We start from the raw sequence: 16,599 nt of genomic DNA, 5'->3' as shown, positions 1-16,599 counted from the left end.
TTTTGCACATAAACCCATGGAAGTGACAATTTACCACAGGATTGGCACAAAGTCAATAATCATGCTAAAAAAACAAGCTCTATGTTGAAAATACAAGTCCATGAACATGCAAGCCTTCCTGTACCTTTAGCGCTCCCGCTATGACTGCTACACCAGGGGTCAAAAAATTTGGTTTGGATCTAGAAGTCCAAAAAAGTTAGGAGACAGCTTTTCTTTTCTTCTTCCCAATCAGGTTTTTATTTTCCTGGCACCTGGAGTTCGTGGAGCCTTGCCATACACTAACATACATTTACACACTAACACCATACAGTAACAAACACGCTAATACCTTATGCTCACAAACGCCAACACCTTACAGAACCACACACACCAACATTCTGCTCTCATACACACTCATGCTAATGCCACATTGAACACACACAAAACGGCTATTTATATATCTATAAAATTAAATACAGACTCTGGCACTATACATATACACACAAAACACTGTCAGACTACACTGACTCCAGCTCTATACATACGTACATACACAGTGACTATGACAGTTTACACATACACTACTCCCCCCTCCACATTGCTGCCTATCTTCTGCCATCATGAAGCAGGCATCCTAAGCTTTCCTGCGGGGGCGCGGTAGGCCGAGCTGCGGGGGCGCGGTTGGCCAAGCTCCGGGCATCACGGGACCCCGCTAGAAAGCATTGGGTGCCGATTCATAATGGCAATTCTGCAAAACCTTGGGCTCCAGAAAGCGGCAAACTGTGTCAGAGTTTGTTGAGCCCTGTGCTATACCACCCTTTACCTCCATCATAATTATTATGACTGAGGGTGATGAGCGTTACAGCCCACAAAACCAAACAAATTCTCTCTCCCCCTCTCTGGGGAAGGGTGCTATCAGGGGGGACTGCACATCTGATTTTGCAACCACCGATTCCTGCATATCGGCACATATCAGTCGGCTTGTCTCACAAGCACGCTTTCACTTTTTTTCCGTTACCATGGTTCCAAGCTCACTTCATTGAGCAATCACGACAAAGGCAGTGTTCACATTTTTAAAACTGTTGGAGAAGCTGACCAAACAGCATTTTCTACTCTTCTCTTTAGAGGAGGGCATGGCATCTTCAATTAAATTCTTCTGTACATTTCGAATATGCCTGTTGGCAGCTTCCGTTACACATTAAACTCATAAATTGTTGCCTCTGTAAGATGAAACACAGTATCCACGCGGACCATAGGTTGACAAACAGAAAAAATATATTTTTTGTAGCAAATAGCTCAACAATCAATGGAATTAATAGGTAGAATACACATCAGAGACAGCTAGGTGAGGACTTAAATGTATTTTAATGCCAAAACCTAAAGAATGTTTGCAAGAATGTTTCCACGCAAAACATTAAAAATGACAATTTTGGGGAGTAGAGAGACATAAATTGTAGTGGTTAATTTCCTACATAATTGAAGACATTTTCCTATGACTATAAAAACACAGGTTACAAAAGGGTGTGAATATCTACAATTATCACATGGTTGCCACCGTGCCAAGAACATATTAAATAGGAGATTTAACACAGCTATTGCACACTAAAATTACCCAGATGTGTGTGTGTGTGTGTGTGTGTATCTTACATGTCTACATTCAAATAGGACACTGTTGTCATTATTGAGACAGTACAAATCTACTCCTCAATTATCCTTTTGCAGGTGAATAAACAAAAAGTCCTGATGCAGAAATTAAGATATTAGGACTTAAGCAGCCAGATACAAAAGAAAATATTTGTTCCATTTCAATTAAAGGAGTAATGTCGGTTATATCATATCCAGGTAAAAAATCTTATAAAGCAATAAAAAAAAAATGGACAATTACAATATGGCTGTCAGGAGCAGATATGAAAACCAAAATGTCCTGGGTTATCTTAAATGATTGTTCACATGCTACAGCCATACCAAAAACATTGTTTACGTTACCATAGCAATGAGAAAAATAAAAACAATCAGAGATACTTCAATGCTAGTGAATTTGAGACAAACATTAACAAAGTCAGCTTTGTAGTCTGGCCAACGGAACAGATTTATTCTCACTATTGTAGTGTAAAAAAAAAAAAAAAAGTAAAATACTTCCATATAAAATACTTTTTTTTTTTTTTTTTTTTTTTTAAGAGATCCAAAATCCATTGTGAACGTAACATTTGGGCAGTTATTAGCATTCTTAAGCACACAGGAGAATGTCTGGAATGTATAAGAACAGGGAAACTGCCAATTGCTACAAGATGTGGAGTTACTTCGCTGTGTGAAAGGCTTTTATTACCAAAACCGACCAATGTAACCATTAACCTTTATTGACCTGAAATAATCAGTCGAAGATTTTTTTGTGTTTTTTCCTTTTAAAACCATTGCAGGCCAAAGAAGCTTCTTGGAAGCATTGCCAGACAGTGCTTTAAAAGGTCTGAAAAGGTCACTGCATGTAAAATATATATATATATATATATATATATATATATACATATACATTCACACTTCCCCGTTTCACAGGCAGCAAGAACACAGCACGGCCCTCTTCTTATGCATTTTATTTATAATAATTTTTACATCCTGCAACTTACCCCAATTACTGCTTCACGTAGCTACCACGGCCTGTGTTAACCCCTCCTTTCATCTAAATCACCCATGAAATTCAAACTAGAATGTAAGCTTACCAGCAGGGCTCTCATAAGCCCATAAATCTTGCTAGGAATTATGTCTGAAAGTCCCGTGAGGCTAAGTTACACGTTCAAAGACAGAGTCCTCAACTCCTGCTGAATCTGTATGTCTAAGGGGATTTTTCTTATGCATTTGTTATCCCCCCTATATTTAAACTGTGCAGTGCTAATGAATATGTTAGCGCATGACCCATCCTATACTGGAAAGCTTTTTCCATATTTTTATGATCTGCTTGTTCGCCCATGCAAATTATAAAGTAGGAAAGATAGGGCTTTTCTTTATTATCACATTTAGATGTATAGTCCAACTTTTAGTGTTAATAATATATTGTATGATTTCAGTACAATACAGGGGGCTCCGACATGCATTTAACATAACAAGGCTGGAGTGTTATTAACTACACAGACCCGCACAAAAATAGTATGCCGCCGATATAATCATTTGTTTAGGCGCCGGATACAATATGACATCCATTCCAGGTCCGAAAGGACTTACCTGGCTGGTCTCTTCCATTTTCTGCTCAAAATCAGATTTTACCGCAGCATATTTCTCAACACATCGTTTATAACTCTCTGTAGCTTTCCCTGTTTTTATAGCTGCCTAAAAGAAAAAATATTTAAGAAAGATTTTAAAGGAAATCAGGGACGTGGTTAACGTGTATATACGAAACAACGTAATATATAATAAAAAAAAAGCTAAGGGAGAGGAAGTAATGAAATGATTCCCCTCCATGGTAAGAAATACAGCCGTATTAGGATTAGAAAGAACTCACCAAGATCGGGGTACTCTGACATAGCGGCAGAAAGTAGTATATGAGTGTCATTATTGACTCATGGAATATAGTGGACGCATGGAAGGATAACCCAGCAGAGGTGGTTAGTTTCTTTGTTTAATCATTCAATGAGTTACTCCGAGATTGATTTAAATGTGTTTCTTTGTACATGCCTTCTGTATCTGTTCTGGAGAAACTCGTGAGTGAGGGTCCTGTGTTTAAGTCCCTTTGTTTTTAAAGAACTGTTTGCTGTTTTAGTTTTTTTTTGTATGTCTTGTTAAGGGGTGAAGTTAGTAAATCCAGAGGCCTGGTGCTATTAACCCCTTCATGCCCTCCACACAGTCACGGCTTGGCAAGTAGTCCTGACCGTGACAATGACCATATAGCACGACAGAAATATTTATGCTTCAGATACAACTAAATAGCATTTGCAGCATGTATTTGCTGGGTGCGTGCTTTGCCGTTATACATTTTAATTCCCGAGTTCCCTAGATTGCAATTAAACCTGGTTAATTAATCTAGTTATTTGGGGTCCTACAGCAGGGGTGGCACAGGTTTCAACTACCACTCCTACTCCTATTGGCAAAAAAAAAACAGCTGGGTCTGAAAGGTATTTTTGCGTTTGCAAAAATCATCATATAAACCCATTTTGATTTGATATACATTGAGTTTATATATACATATGAACTTTAATCAATATGACAGGTCCATTTAAATGTTTGTGGTGTTCATTTTGGACAGAAAGAAGTTAGGAGAAACCACGTGTCATTCATTTTGGGGGATTCTGCATATGCCCCTTTCTTCATCCATTAGCTAAAAGCCCTACAGGTGATCCCTGCATGTGATATGCTCAGCTTCCGCAGTGGCTCCGGTGCGTGGAAAGTGCTCCGATTAATATCACCGGGAGTCCTTTCCAGCCTCTGATTGCCTGCCTTAAGCAGCCTATCAGTGCCAAGACACATGGGACAATGGAGCAGGAGCGCTGCGGCAGGACTGCCTCATCTGTGTCAGGTAAGTGCTTTTTTTTGTGTTGGAAGGCACTCCAACCGTGATATTCACTTTAAAGTTGATGACAGGTACTTGGCCCCTTTGCATGGTCCGTTTCACAAATTCCCAGCTGCTACGTTGTAGCAAAGGGTGTGAACACAATGGCCTCACTGATTGAAGCCTGAACAACTAGTTCATGCAACGCAACACCCTTATTATCATTAAGTATCCCAAGTGAAGGCACACCCTGCAGTGCCATTGTACGGATATCTCCCATAAAACATTGCAAAATGAAAGCTTTAACAAAAATATTCCAGGTCATAATTTATGCCATTAATGGACAGGATGAAGATCATCTTTGCAAACAATATCCAAAAAGTAATTATGTACCATTAGAAGAAAGCACTAACGGATATTACCATTACCGTATTTGCTCGATTATAAGACGACCCCCCAAAATCTAAATATTAATTTAGGAACAAAACAAAAAGCCTAAATATAAGACTACCCTATAGGAAAAACGTTAAGCAGCCTGGCCCCAGCAGAATGAGGTCTGATTAGAAGACGACCTCAATTATAAGACGAGGGGTATTTTTCAGAGCATTTGCTCTGGAAAAAACCTCGTCTTATAATCGAGCAAATACGGTATTTATAGCTGGAGTGATTATATGCCGCTCATTGTTATTAAAACATACGGAACTGGCCAAGTTACCTTTTCTATCTCTTTCTGTGCGGCTCCCTCCTTTTTTAGCCTCTCTTGCTCCACACATTTAATATTATAAGTCTCCTTGGATTTCTGGAGGGCTTGAGTAATGCTCTGGATATTTTGCACGGCCTCCAGGGTTCCTGATACTTCCTCTTTTGTCTGAAAAGTTCGAAAATATATTGTCAGTTTATTAAGTTTAAATTATAAAATAAAAATAATGCATATTCGCAACAACAAACCTTTTTGTGTGTTTTAATTTGTTCATCTCCATACTTTTGAATCTCTTTCATGAGCTCCTGTAGCTTTCTCACAAGGTCGAGGTGACACACGGCCAATTTTTCTGTAGATGTTTTAAATATATCCCAGACCGGTCCAAATGTCCTGCAAAATTTATAATATGACTTTTTATTATTAGCACTTCCTTTCTAAAGTGAAGTAAGGCGGTAAATTACTAAAAACATGGAAACCCACCCAAGCGGTGTATAATTGCTTGCAGACTTGGCAAGTTTGGTCATTGAGCGAGAATATGCCTCTTCAATTGTTGACCTAAAAAAGTAAAATAAATAAATAAATAAAAAAACGATTAAATGTTAACACCTGTAAAAAAACAAGATGAGCTAAAATTACAAGCAAAAGAAGAATAGTGGACCCAGTTTACAAGATTTCAATCAAAGTGAATGCTCAGGTTCATGAGATATCGATGGTTCAACATCTGAACTCTCTCCTGATGGTCTACCCCATCACTAAATGTAATATAGATGCAAATGTATTATTGTAAAAGTTATTTAAGAAATATTTAAAGCGATGTAGTAGTCATTTGAGTACATTCACATACGTAGATGTAAATACATCTGTCAAATAACTACACTACAGAGCCAACGTTAAGCGTTGTGTCAAATCTCACTCTCTGTATGGTTTTCTTTTATTGTTTAAGTTAGTTTGGGGGAAATGGGGATTAAGGGGCTAATTAATGGGGGGTTGATTTTAGGGGGAAAATATCCTATCCCATATACAGTTCCACTGAATATAACATGATCTGTTCAGATTACAGCATTTGATGGAGATCGGTGGAGTTTCTGCTTGATGTGGGTTATGGTCAGCAAGTTAAAAAGAACAATAAAAAGCTACAACTAAAAAACTCATTTTTAACTATTATATATTTGTTGGTTTATATTTTTCATTATAAATGATAGGTCAATCCATAGATATTGTTCCATAGAACCCTACCTAACAAAAACTGTAATGCATCTGATGACACCGGCAACAAGAACACGTGAACGTGTGGATTACGTCGGAGTGACACAGCTAACTAAACTATAGGTTTTACATGGCTACACCCAAATAAAACTGATTTGGCAAAGACCTTCATCTAACCTATGTAAAACATTTACGCTCGTTGCTCAACAACTGCCTATTAAATTAAGCGTTCAACATATTAAATCCTGTATATGGTGCCCTCTATACCAAAAAGTTAAACTATGCAGGGGTTAAATATTACAATAGAAGAGGACAGTCATGCAATCATGTATCCTGCCAACAATTCAGCTTGAGAGAAACAAACAAGATACAGCTGGTGTTACAAAGCTGGAGCTGTACTCGGCCCCAACGGAGAAGCACAAGAGGCTGACACGAACCTCTCCGGGCAAACAACGCGTTCATCATATACAGGACAAGGGAACATTTTTTATTTTTTTAAATCTTTTAGCCAATTCCATTTTCAACAATATTCAACATATCAAAGCTAAATTAAGGCTATACCATTACTCCTATGGTTGGATGTAAAAAAAAATATTCCATGCAATAATTATAAATATAGGTGCAAACCAATAGTCTTTGATGTTGGTAATATGATGTCTTGTCCCAACCGGGGAAAGAAAAATGAAAACATACCTCTCTCTTATGAACTCAGACAATTCTTTTGTTGAGATCTGCCCATGCTTCATGTTGTGATATAGCACATCAAACCCATTGTTCTTTTCCCCCTATGAAAGTAAAAGGATTAGAGACAATTATATAATCCTAACAACGCACGCAAATCTCATATCTGAAACACAGGTATAGGAACCCGGGACGGATCCTAAAGGACCTTTTACCTTTCGATGAACAGGAGTGGGTAGAGAGCTTCACATGGACCCTCCTATAAACAATAGCCAGGGCTTCTAGCACCAGACCCCATCCACACAACCCAAAATGCCTTACCATTTACATAACACTTAGTAACACTTGGGGGGTTTAACGGAAAGTTCATAATTTATTATGCAAGTTGAAAGGCAAACCTCTACTTTTGTGAATAGCCCATTCATAGAGAAACACTTTATACCAGGAGTAGGTCAAATCTGCATAGAACTCACGAGCCAGAACGAGGTCACGGGAGCTACGTCAAAGAAATCTGGATGTGATTTTATAATTTAGGCGATATGACATCAGATATAGAAAAAAAACATCACCACCAAGATATCAGAATTTTAGAAATGGGACCAGGCTGATACCTTTCTCTGCATTAAAAGTTAGCAAAATATACATACATATATATTCAATTTTAAACCCCCTGTTAATTGTGTCTTTCAGATTATATTAAAGACTGACAGACCAGAGGAACGGCCCACTAAAACCTGCATCGATATGAGCTCATGGTGAATAACTCATCAACCAGGGTATTGACTAAAGTCAGTAAGGAAGAGTGCTCCATAATTAGAGTACTAAAGCATCGGATAGTTTCCCCCCCCCAGAGTGTCTTGCAGTTAGATGGTTTTATAGGATCCTGTTTTACAAAGAGGGGGAATTAGTAAAATAAGGTTAGAAGCCGTAATCACGCGAGATAATGGGGGGGGGGTATATTTAATTGACCGGATACTGGTAAAAAAGTGGGAATAAAATGTCAGGTTTTTTTGTGCGTCTTCTGAATACTTGCTGGAGCATTTTACAGCAGAGGTCAACAAATTGGTTTTGGCTTTAGGATCGAACCAAAATAACGCAGGAGACAGTTTTTCCTTCCCCATTCACCTTTTTTATTTTCATCTACTTAACGTTTTGGTTATAGATCTTCTAAAGATCTCTCCTTTCTATGGTGATGCTCCCCCCATCATATGTTCCCTTAAAATATCTATGTATCATAATTAAGAGATACATCTCATTCTAAAGATAACAAAGATCTCACAAAACATACATAAAAAGAAAAGTTCAAGTATTGATCAATACATTAATAAACTGATAAATCAACACATTAGATTATCTGTAAATATTGTTACTAAATTAATTGATAGATACATCGACATACACTCACACAACACTTTAAGCTCACACACATTAACACTACACCACCAAACATACACCAACACACTAACTGGCATCATACATAGCCATTCACACAGGGGGACTAACACTACAGTGTATACACACACACATATTTACAAACACACTGACTGACACTATACACGCACGCACACACACTAACGCCTCTCCTTCTTACTTCCTTAAACCTGTTTGCACTGCATGCAAGCTGTCCACCGCTGCCTCTCGGGGGAACGTAACACAGGTGCCTGGGGGCCATGCCCCCACAGCACCTGCCTCAGCTTCCCCCTATAGCCAGTCCTTATAACCAATACCAGACATACGGCCCATGCGCCAGAAAGTGATTTCTAGGCGTCATGGCAACCCGGTGCCTGAGATTTGCAGAGCCCTGGTTTACAGCAAGCTTCCATTTATCAGTTTGAAACCATTGAGGTCGAGTGGCCGTCAGTTACGAGCATGAGTCAACATGCCTTAAAATGCACTGAATGGCACCGACTCCAATGTGCAGCCAAGCTATACGCACAGGGATTAGACGGTGCCTTTAATGGCTCACTCTGGGGTTACTTATTAATTATTTGTAGAATTCCTGGAAACAATTTCTCCATAGCACAGCACTCATTTTCTAACACTCTTTTTCCACATGAATAAAACGTATCAACTGCGTCATTTGTGAAAACATGTATTTACTAACAGAATCAGCGTTCATATCCAAACTGGTAATCGGTGTCATTCAAATGAACGGTATGTAGTCCAACTGAGATAAGTGGAGTTTTATTTGTTTTAATCATTTGCAGAATAAATCTCAACTGATTAGTATCAAGGAGCCTGTTGTGGGATCTCTCTGACAATTACCGGCGTCACAAACTGCTTCCACAGGGGGCATGAGTCTGTTAGGAGGCGCAAAATAAATAAAAACATATTGTTTCCCCTAAAAAGTTAGTAAAATAACGGGGTAATAATAAACAGCAGCAAAACTATAAAGCAGAGAGTGCGAAACAAGGAATGGCTTGGTGTATATTTTTAAGGGGTTCCCCCAAGTTTAATTTAGTCTACAAGAACATAATATGTCATAATAAAAACAAGACGGCTAGGTATGTCTCTCTAGCTTCCCCAGGGACCAAGCATTCATGGAAGGCAGAGATTCTTTTCCCTTCTAAGATTATCACTGCCAAGGTGTCTCACGGGTCACACTTGCCATGCGCAAGCTTCTCCATAAGCAGGCAGGCACAGCTGTCGAGGAAACCCTGCCAAAGCCAGCAGGGAATAGAAAAATAGAACGCGTGTGAGAAAGCAACCTGCTTAGTGCGACAAGGAACGCGTGATCATATAAATCATACGTGTTAAAATAACTAAACTTCATTTACATTATAATAAGAAATGCAGGAATGATTACGCCGCGTCAGCTTAACCACTTACATGTAGGACAGGAATACTTTGCAAGAAGCTTTTTTTTTCCTATGGGGTACATTTGCTTTCATACGAGAAAACACGACGCTATCCCCGCTGATCCGAGTCCGTCCTGTTGTGGCTCAGACTGGTATTTGACATTTCTGCTCGGTGCAAAATCTGCCTGGGGGCCAAGCTGTCCACAACTTAACCTCTGAACGGCATTTTCTCATGTTAGTGTGATCACCGTACTGAGGAAAAGTACTTAAAATAAGAATCTATAAGTCTGCATAATGAAACTTGAGATCTGTGGCAGCACCTGCCAAAAACAGTATGACCTATTTCCCGGTCTCCTCATCCACCCTTATAAAGGCTGCCGAGCCAATCATCTAACAATAAGGAAGAATGATCGCGCAGATTGAGAACTCTTTATATATATTATATATATATTTTTTATATATATATCATATATTTCAGCCACATCCATTGCCAACAGCTGTGTAAAATCAAGCACATGGACAGCCATCTCTATAGACAAAAACCGGCAGTAGAATAGGTCGTATTGAAGTTCAGTCACTTGGAACGTGGCTCTGTCATAGGATGCCACCTTGGCCACAAGTCAGTTTTTGAAATGTATGCTCTGGCCCGCTGTAAATGCTTTTATTGTGAAGGGGAAGCCTCTAGGAATAACAAAAGTTTGAGGGGCTGCTGAGTGTGTTAAAAACTGCATGTTCTCTGCACTACAGAATTCTAAACTGCCTCTGGAAGCAACATCAGCACATGTCAGGAGCTTCACGAAATGGTTTTCCATGGCCGAGCAGCTTCACACAATGTACAACGGCAAGCTGTGGCTGGAGTGGTGTCTCTGGAGCAGGGGAAACTAGTTTTCTGCGTTGACAAATAGCATCTCACTTTCTGATGGTCTGATGGAGGAATCTGGGTTTGGGAGATGCCAGAACACTACCTACCCGAAGGCATAGTGCCCACCGTAAAGCTTGGTGGACAAGAGCTAATGGTCTGGGGCTGTTCTTCAGGGTTCAGGCCTCTTAGTTCTGTTGAATGGTAATCTTAATGCCACAGCATACAAAGACATTATAGACAATTGTATGTTTCCAACTTTGTGGCACCAGTTTTGTGCTTTCTTGTTCCAGCGTGACTGTGCCTCAGTGCACAAAACAAGCTCCATAAAGACATGGTTTGATAAGCTTGGCGTGGAGGAATTTGAGTAGCCCGGATAGAATCCTGAACGTTACCCCACTGAAAACCATTGGGATGAATTGGAAGGATGACTTTGAACCAGGCCTTATCATCTAACACCAATGCTTGACCTCACAAATGCTCCCTTGGCTGAATGGGCACAAATTCCCACAGAAGCCTTCCTAAATGAGTGGTGACTGTTATAGCTGAAACAGGGAGAGGACAACTTCACACTAATGGTTTTGGAATGGGATGTTCAGCAAGGTCATACATGTATGATAATCAGGTGTCCCAATACTTTTGTCCATATAGTGTGTGTTAGCAGGTTGAAGTAAAAGGACATGAGACCAAGTACTACCACACTGTCACTTGGTTAGTAGATATATCTTGAAAGACTGAAACCATTGCTTAAGGCCTACATTTTACAGTTATGTACACAATAAACATACATAACTGTTTACAGATTAATACAAGCAATACATATATGGCCAACTTTATGTATATACCACAGGGAATGGTGCTGTAACTTCCTTTGGACCCCTTTGCCTGAAGTTTATTAAGAACAGTTTGGTCCTTGAGGCCTGGAGTTGAGCCTCACAATGTATTTTTGAAACCCCAGTTTGAGAATAGGACTCATTGAAGAATGGGGTACACAGAATTACTGGGCTGGGTGTACACTCCTGATATAGAGAGATACCGACCACACCTCACCGACAAGGCCACAAACATATTCCTGGTTGTTTTGGTTCAAGACTGGGGGACTTTTCCTCTAAAGGCACAGCTGAAAATATGGGACTTTTCTAGAAGGGGAGAGCGCAGGCTTTATATATTATATATATTGTGAGATAGGTCTTGGATCGGCCCTCGCTGGGGTCAAGGGACAAGTGCCCGTCTTCAGTGAAACCAGGCAAACAGCAGTAAGTTCGTGCAATCTGACACAGGGTCAGGTTTATTGGAAAGGTTGCAAAGACAAAAGAAATATAACAACACAGCAACAAAAGAAATACCTTGCCTGTCCGGCACTTACTATACAAAGGGTGTCCCTCACTACCAGCTGGAGAGCTTCTCTCTGCCAACTTACACAATACGTCCAGCAACCTTTACTCACTTTACTCACATGTCTCTCCCACAGACAGGCTTTCTGTGTCCTCAGCCAGAGAGCTACCTGCCCTCCTGGCTTCCCTTTTATATCCATCCTCTCATTCACCTACATTAATCACCTAGCAGGTGGAAGACTCAGGTGTTACTTCACATAGGAAAGGAATCTAGGAGAAACATACCTCCCTTCCACCACCAATCTTACATGAATGTCACAATATATATAAAGAATAATCCTTTCAGTGGGTAAAGCACTAGTAGGCTGTTTGTATAGAGCTAGCTAGGCTAACAGCATCATATCAAAATAATAAAATATTCAGACTGTAATAAAAAAACAACAACAGGCAGCTTCTATCCTATAGCGACCAAACTTTTCATTCATCTACATGTATCTCACACACTGGTGTTAGAAGCAGTTTATCTACTACACTGCATCTGTAATTTAGCCTGCAAGCGGATGATTAAGCAAACGTAAATACAAAGCTTCTAGAACAAGTATTCACAGTATACGGTGTAAAGGGAAAAGGTGTGCTTTTTCTCATTATTAAAAACTCTCCTTAGCAGGACCCCCATTCTTGGTAAGGAATATGACACAACAGGGCGCGCCAAGTCCGGTGCACGGCCCCCGGGGCGCGCCAAGTCCGGTGCACGGCCCCCGGGGCAATCCAGTAACCGAGGTGCCCGGTAAATTGCATTAAAGATTAAGGTTCTGTGCGTGAGGTAAAAGGGAGATCGCTACTGTAGACAAGAGAGGAGAAGGAGGGGAGACTAGGAGAGATGAGAAACAGAGGGAGAGGAGCAGAAGGTGATAGAAAGTGAGTATGTATATGTATGACGTTCGAGCATGCGCAACGTCATACACACACACACACACACACACACTCCCTTCCTCTCACCTTCTGCTCCTCTCCCTCTGTTTCTCATCTCTCCTAGTCTGACATTGCAGCGTGTGCGTGTGTTGGTATAAGCATATGGTGTCATAGCGAGTATGTTAGTGTATTATGTTAGTAGCAGAGCCCAGGTTTGGGGGGTGTCAAAGAAATACTGGTCCCAGGAGCCGTTAACCCTAACCTCACCCCTGCCGCCACAGACACTATACACACTGTTAAAGACCCGACTCTTTGCACCTATTGTTTCACGTGTCAATACTGATGGAGAAACAAGGCGCTGTTAGAATTCAGTCCTACTAGAACGCAAGCACACAAGGCAATGGAGCAACCTTTCACATTCACAGACATTAGTGCCATCTCACCGACACAGGGGCAGTGAATCAAAGATTTGTTTAATAAATTCACTAGATAGGGTGAGGAGGGTCCCGAGGGTCTTTCCACATCAGCAGGGGAGGGCTGGCAACTTCTGGCGGGGGGGGGGGGTCGGCAGGTAAAGTTAAGTTGCTCTATCGGCCACTTGCAACACCCCACTCCGTGCATGTTAGTAAGACACAACACAGAACAGTAGCCAGTCCTTCATCTATTGTGCTACGGTAAAAGGAAAAACAAATCCACATGTTTATGGTATTGTGAAGTTTCTGTGAGTAAAGGAACCAGGTTGCACATTTCTTGCATATTCTTTAGCCTGTACGTCAAGTACGTTTCGAAAAACCAGGGACTGTCACGCATATAAAGCTGTAGGGAATATATATCCCATGAATTATACATATTAGGTGCTCTGTCACTGATAAGGGATGGAAATAAATTATCAGCAAAAAGCATTTCACAAAAGTATCAACAGGAAATGGAAAGAGAACCTCCCTCCCATGAATAGAAGTTTTATTTCAAAGTGATTGAAAACACACTGTGATTGTAGATTCCACATATTAACCCTTTTACACCAAAATGTACCCCACTGCCTAGAAATTCATCCAAGTCCAGATGACAAAATGTATTGCCAGCATTGTTTATTCACAAAAATACTATGAATACCATTTTCTCATGTATACATATATTGACCCAAATTTTCAGGGTTTCTGTCAAAACAGGAAAGTACCACTGAGTGTTCCCATCACTTATAGTCTTCACTGATGTACCAAGGGTATATCGATGCATACTGAGAAGCCACAGAGAGCAACTTCCTTATAGTCTTCTGGACTTCCACACCAAACTCATCCAACCACGTCTGCCTGTACCTTGCTTTGTGCATTGGGGCACAATCATGCTGGAATGGAAGAGGGCCTACCAACATGTCTTGGTATGCTGAAGAGGACGCAAATGTGCCCCAGTGCACAAAGCAAGGTCAACCCCTTCGAACACCTTTGGGATGAACTGGAGTAGAGTTTGCAAGCCAGGCCTTCTCATCCAACATCACTGCCTGACCTCATAAATGCTCTACTGGAGGGATGCAAAAAATCCCACAGAAATGCTACAAAATCTTGTGGAAATCCTTCCCAGAAGAGTGGAAGGAGTTACAGCTGCAACACAGGACCAACTTCATATTAATGTCTATGCATGTAGAATGGGATGCCATTAAAGTCCTTGTACTTTTGTCCTTATAGCGAGATTATATCTATAGGATATAGATATATATATTATATAGATATATATACTATATATATATATATATATATATATATATATATATATATATATAGATATATATGCCAACCGTTTACAAGGCACTTGAGTGTTCAATCGACAGTAAAAGCCTGTTAGCCAAATCAGTGGGTCCAGAGATAAGGGGACTGCTTGTGGTTATAAGCAAATATATAGCAGACTCAGCTACTTCATGGGTCAAAGCACATCCTTCCCTGCTGGTCACAAACCCAGCTTCCTCTGCATGGCTGTCCGAATACATCTGGATTCGCACTGGCCACGGCGCTCACATATTCTGGCCACACAAAAGACTTCTGGATCCTCTTCACACATTAAGTGTCATTTCAGGTAATTTAACAAAACTCATTATGTAGGTCCTCATTATTGCATCTATTGCTGGATAGAAGTAAAAAAAAATATATATATAAAAAAAATAAAATGTTTTTGAACAAAACAAAAACCCGCTAAAAATTACTAATATACAACACTGTTTGCATAAGGAGAAGCTGCAAACCCGCTGGCATGAATCCCTGTAGACGTCAATGGGAATTTTCACCTGAATTTGCCAAAGTGGCTCTAAATAGATTATGACGACAGTCCTCACGTAGGTTGCCATGGCAGCCGCTTGTATTACAAACTGAATACACAAGCAAGACAACAAGAAAACATAAAAAGGACCACTTTGCTAAGCATTGTTAAACCACATGGTCCTATTATACACAAAATATATATTCTGATACAGTGTTATATACACAGCCATTAATTCCTTTCTATTTAGCATCTTAAATAGCTGAAAAGATCTGTAGCCCTGTATAAAATAAGTAGCCACTGGCTTTGGTTTGCAAAGGCAAGAGACATCCATGAATGAGAAAGCTCTGTTATCCTAGGACAGTAAAATAGCCTATGTTCCTACAGTTCAAAGGAGGCCACAACTTTTCAGACACTGTATGGACACCCATTCTAATTATATTATATATCACATTACTGCCATGACTACCAGCTCTGTGCTTCCACCTTTTTGGCAGTATTGTAGAAGGATCTTTACCTGAGATCTCTTCACCTGGCTCTTGATATACTAAGGTAAAGCGTGAAATCAGAATTTCTCCATTTATCAGACTGTGGTCAACGGGGACAAGATGGTCATATTGGAAAGTGGGAAATAGCAAGTAAGCGTGGGACCAATGGTTGGAGAGGATCTCGAAATATGAAAATAGCACAAAACAGTAGATTGTAGGAAATCCTATTTCTTGTTAAACTTAGATTATGATTAGGTTTCTTTATTTGATTTTTGGACCAAAGGAAGTTGCGCCAGTGAGGATATTCTTCACGTTTCACTAAAAGTGAAGTCTAAGCATCACTGTACATTACAACATACCTGAAAGCAGGTTACAGAACAGCTCAACTCTTACGGATCGTCTCTTGGAATCAGTCATCTTGCTCTTATTTGTATTGATCTGCAGCTACCGTATTTGCTCGATTATAAGACGAGGTTTTTTTCAGAGCAAATGCTCTGAAAAATACCCCTCGTCTTCTAATCGGGGTCGTCTTCTAATCAGACCTCAAATAGAGTCTGATTAGGAGACTAAGATCCAGATCCCCCGCACCGCTGCAGGGGACCTGGATCCTCCTGTCTCACCCCCCCCCCCCCCATCATACACACTTACCGGTGCTTCCTGCTGTATTGCCGGGGCAGCGGGTTGACGTCTACGCGATCCGCGTAGACAACGTCCGCTGCAGCCGGAAGGAGGTGTGGCTAGCAGCGGGGGTTGTCTGCGTCCGTCGCGTAGACCTTCCCCGACTGTCAGAGATCTCTGATCTCTGACAGCCGGGGAAAGTATACGCGACGGACGCATACAAACCCCCGCTGCCAACTCCACCTCCTTCCGGCTGCAGCAGAAGGCGACGTCAACCCGCTGCCCCGGCTGGAAGCACCGGTA

The 16,599-nt window shown here is 40.6% G+C and overlaps 1 protein-coding gene across 2 annotated transcripts in view; it reads right to left on the bottom strand.

Annotated features, from left to right (window-relative positions):
* The window catches only part of LOC149303095 (F-BAR domain only protein 2-like), a 33,502-nt gene extending 26,364 nt beyond the window's left edge, over positions 1 to 7,138 (bottom strand). For both annotated transcript variants that reach the window (XM_089481689.1, XM_089481690.1), the window contains exons 1-5: positions 7,053 to 7,138; positions 5,634 to 5,708; positions 5,402 to 5,543; positions 5,169 to 5,321; positions 3,193 to 3,297 (exon numbers count right to left, since the gene is read on the bottom strand). In XM_089481689.1, coding sequence (XP_089337815.1) covers positions 3,193 to 3,297; positions 5,169 to 5,321; positions 5,402 to 5,543; positions 5,634 to 5,708; positions 7,053 to 7,105 — 528 coding nt within the window. In that variant the 5' untranslated portion in view covers positions 7,106 to 7,138. The remainder of the gene's footprint in view (positions 1 to 3,192; positions 3,298 to 5,168; positions 5,322 to 5,401; positions 5,544 to 5,633; positions 5,709 to 7,052) is intronic.
* Between the last annotated feature and the right edge of the window lie 9,461 nt (positions 7,139 to 16,599).

This window comes from Sceloporus occidentalis, unplaced genomic scaffold (genome assembly GCF_023333645.1).
Source record: "Sceloporus occidentalis isolate IW3139 unplaced genomic scaffold, rSceOcc1.0.p SCAF_16, whole genome shotgun sequence".
NCBI lineage: Eukaryota > Metazoa > Chordata > Lepidosauria > Squamata > Phrynosomatidae > Sceloporus > Sceloporus occidentalis.
This window is presented reverse-complemented; position numbering and strand designations above follow the sequence as displayed.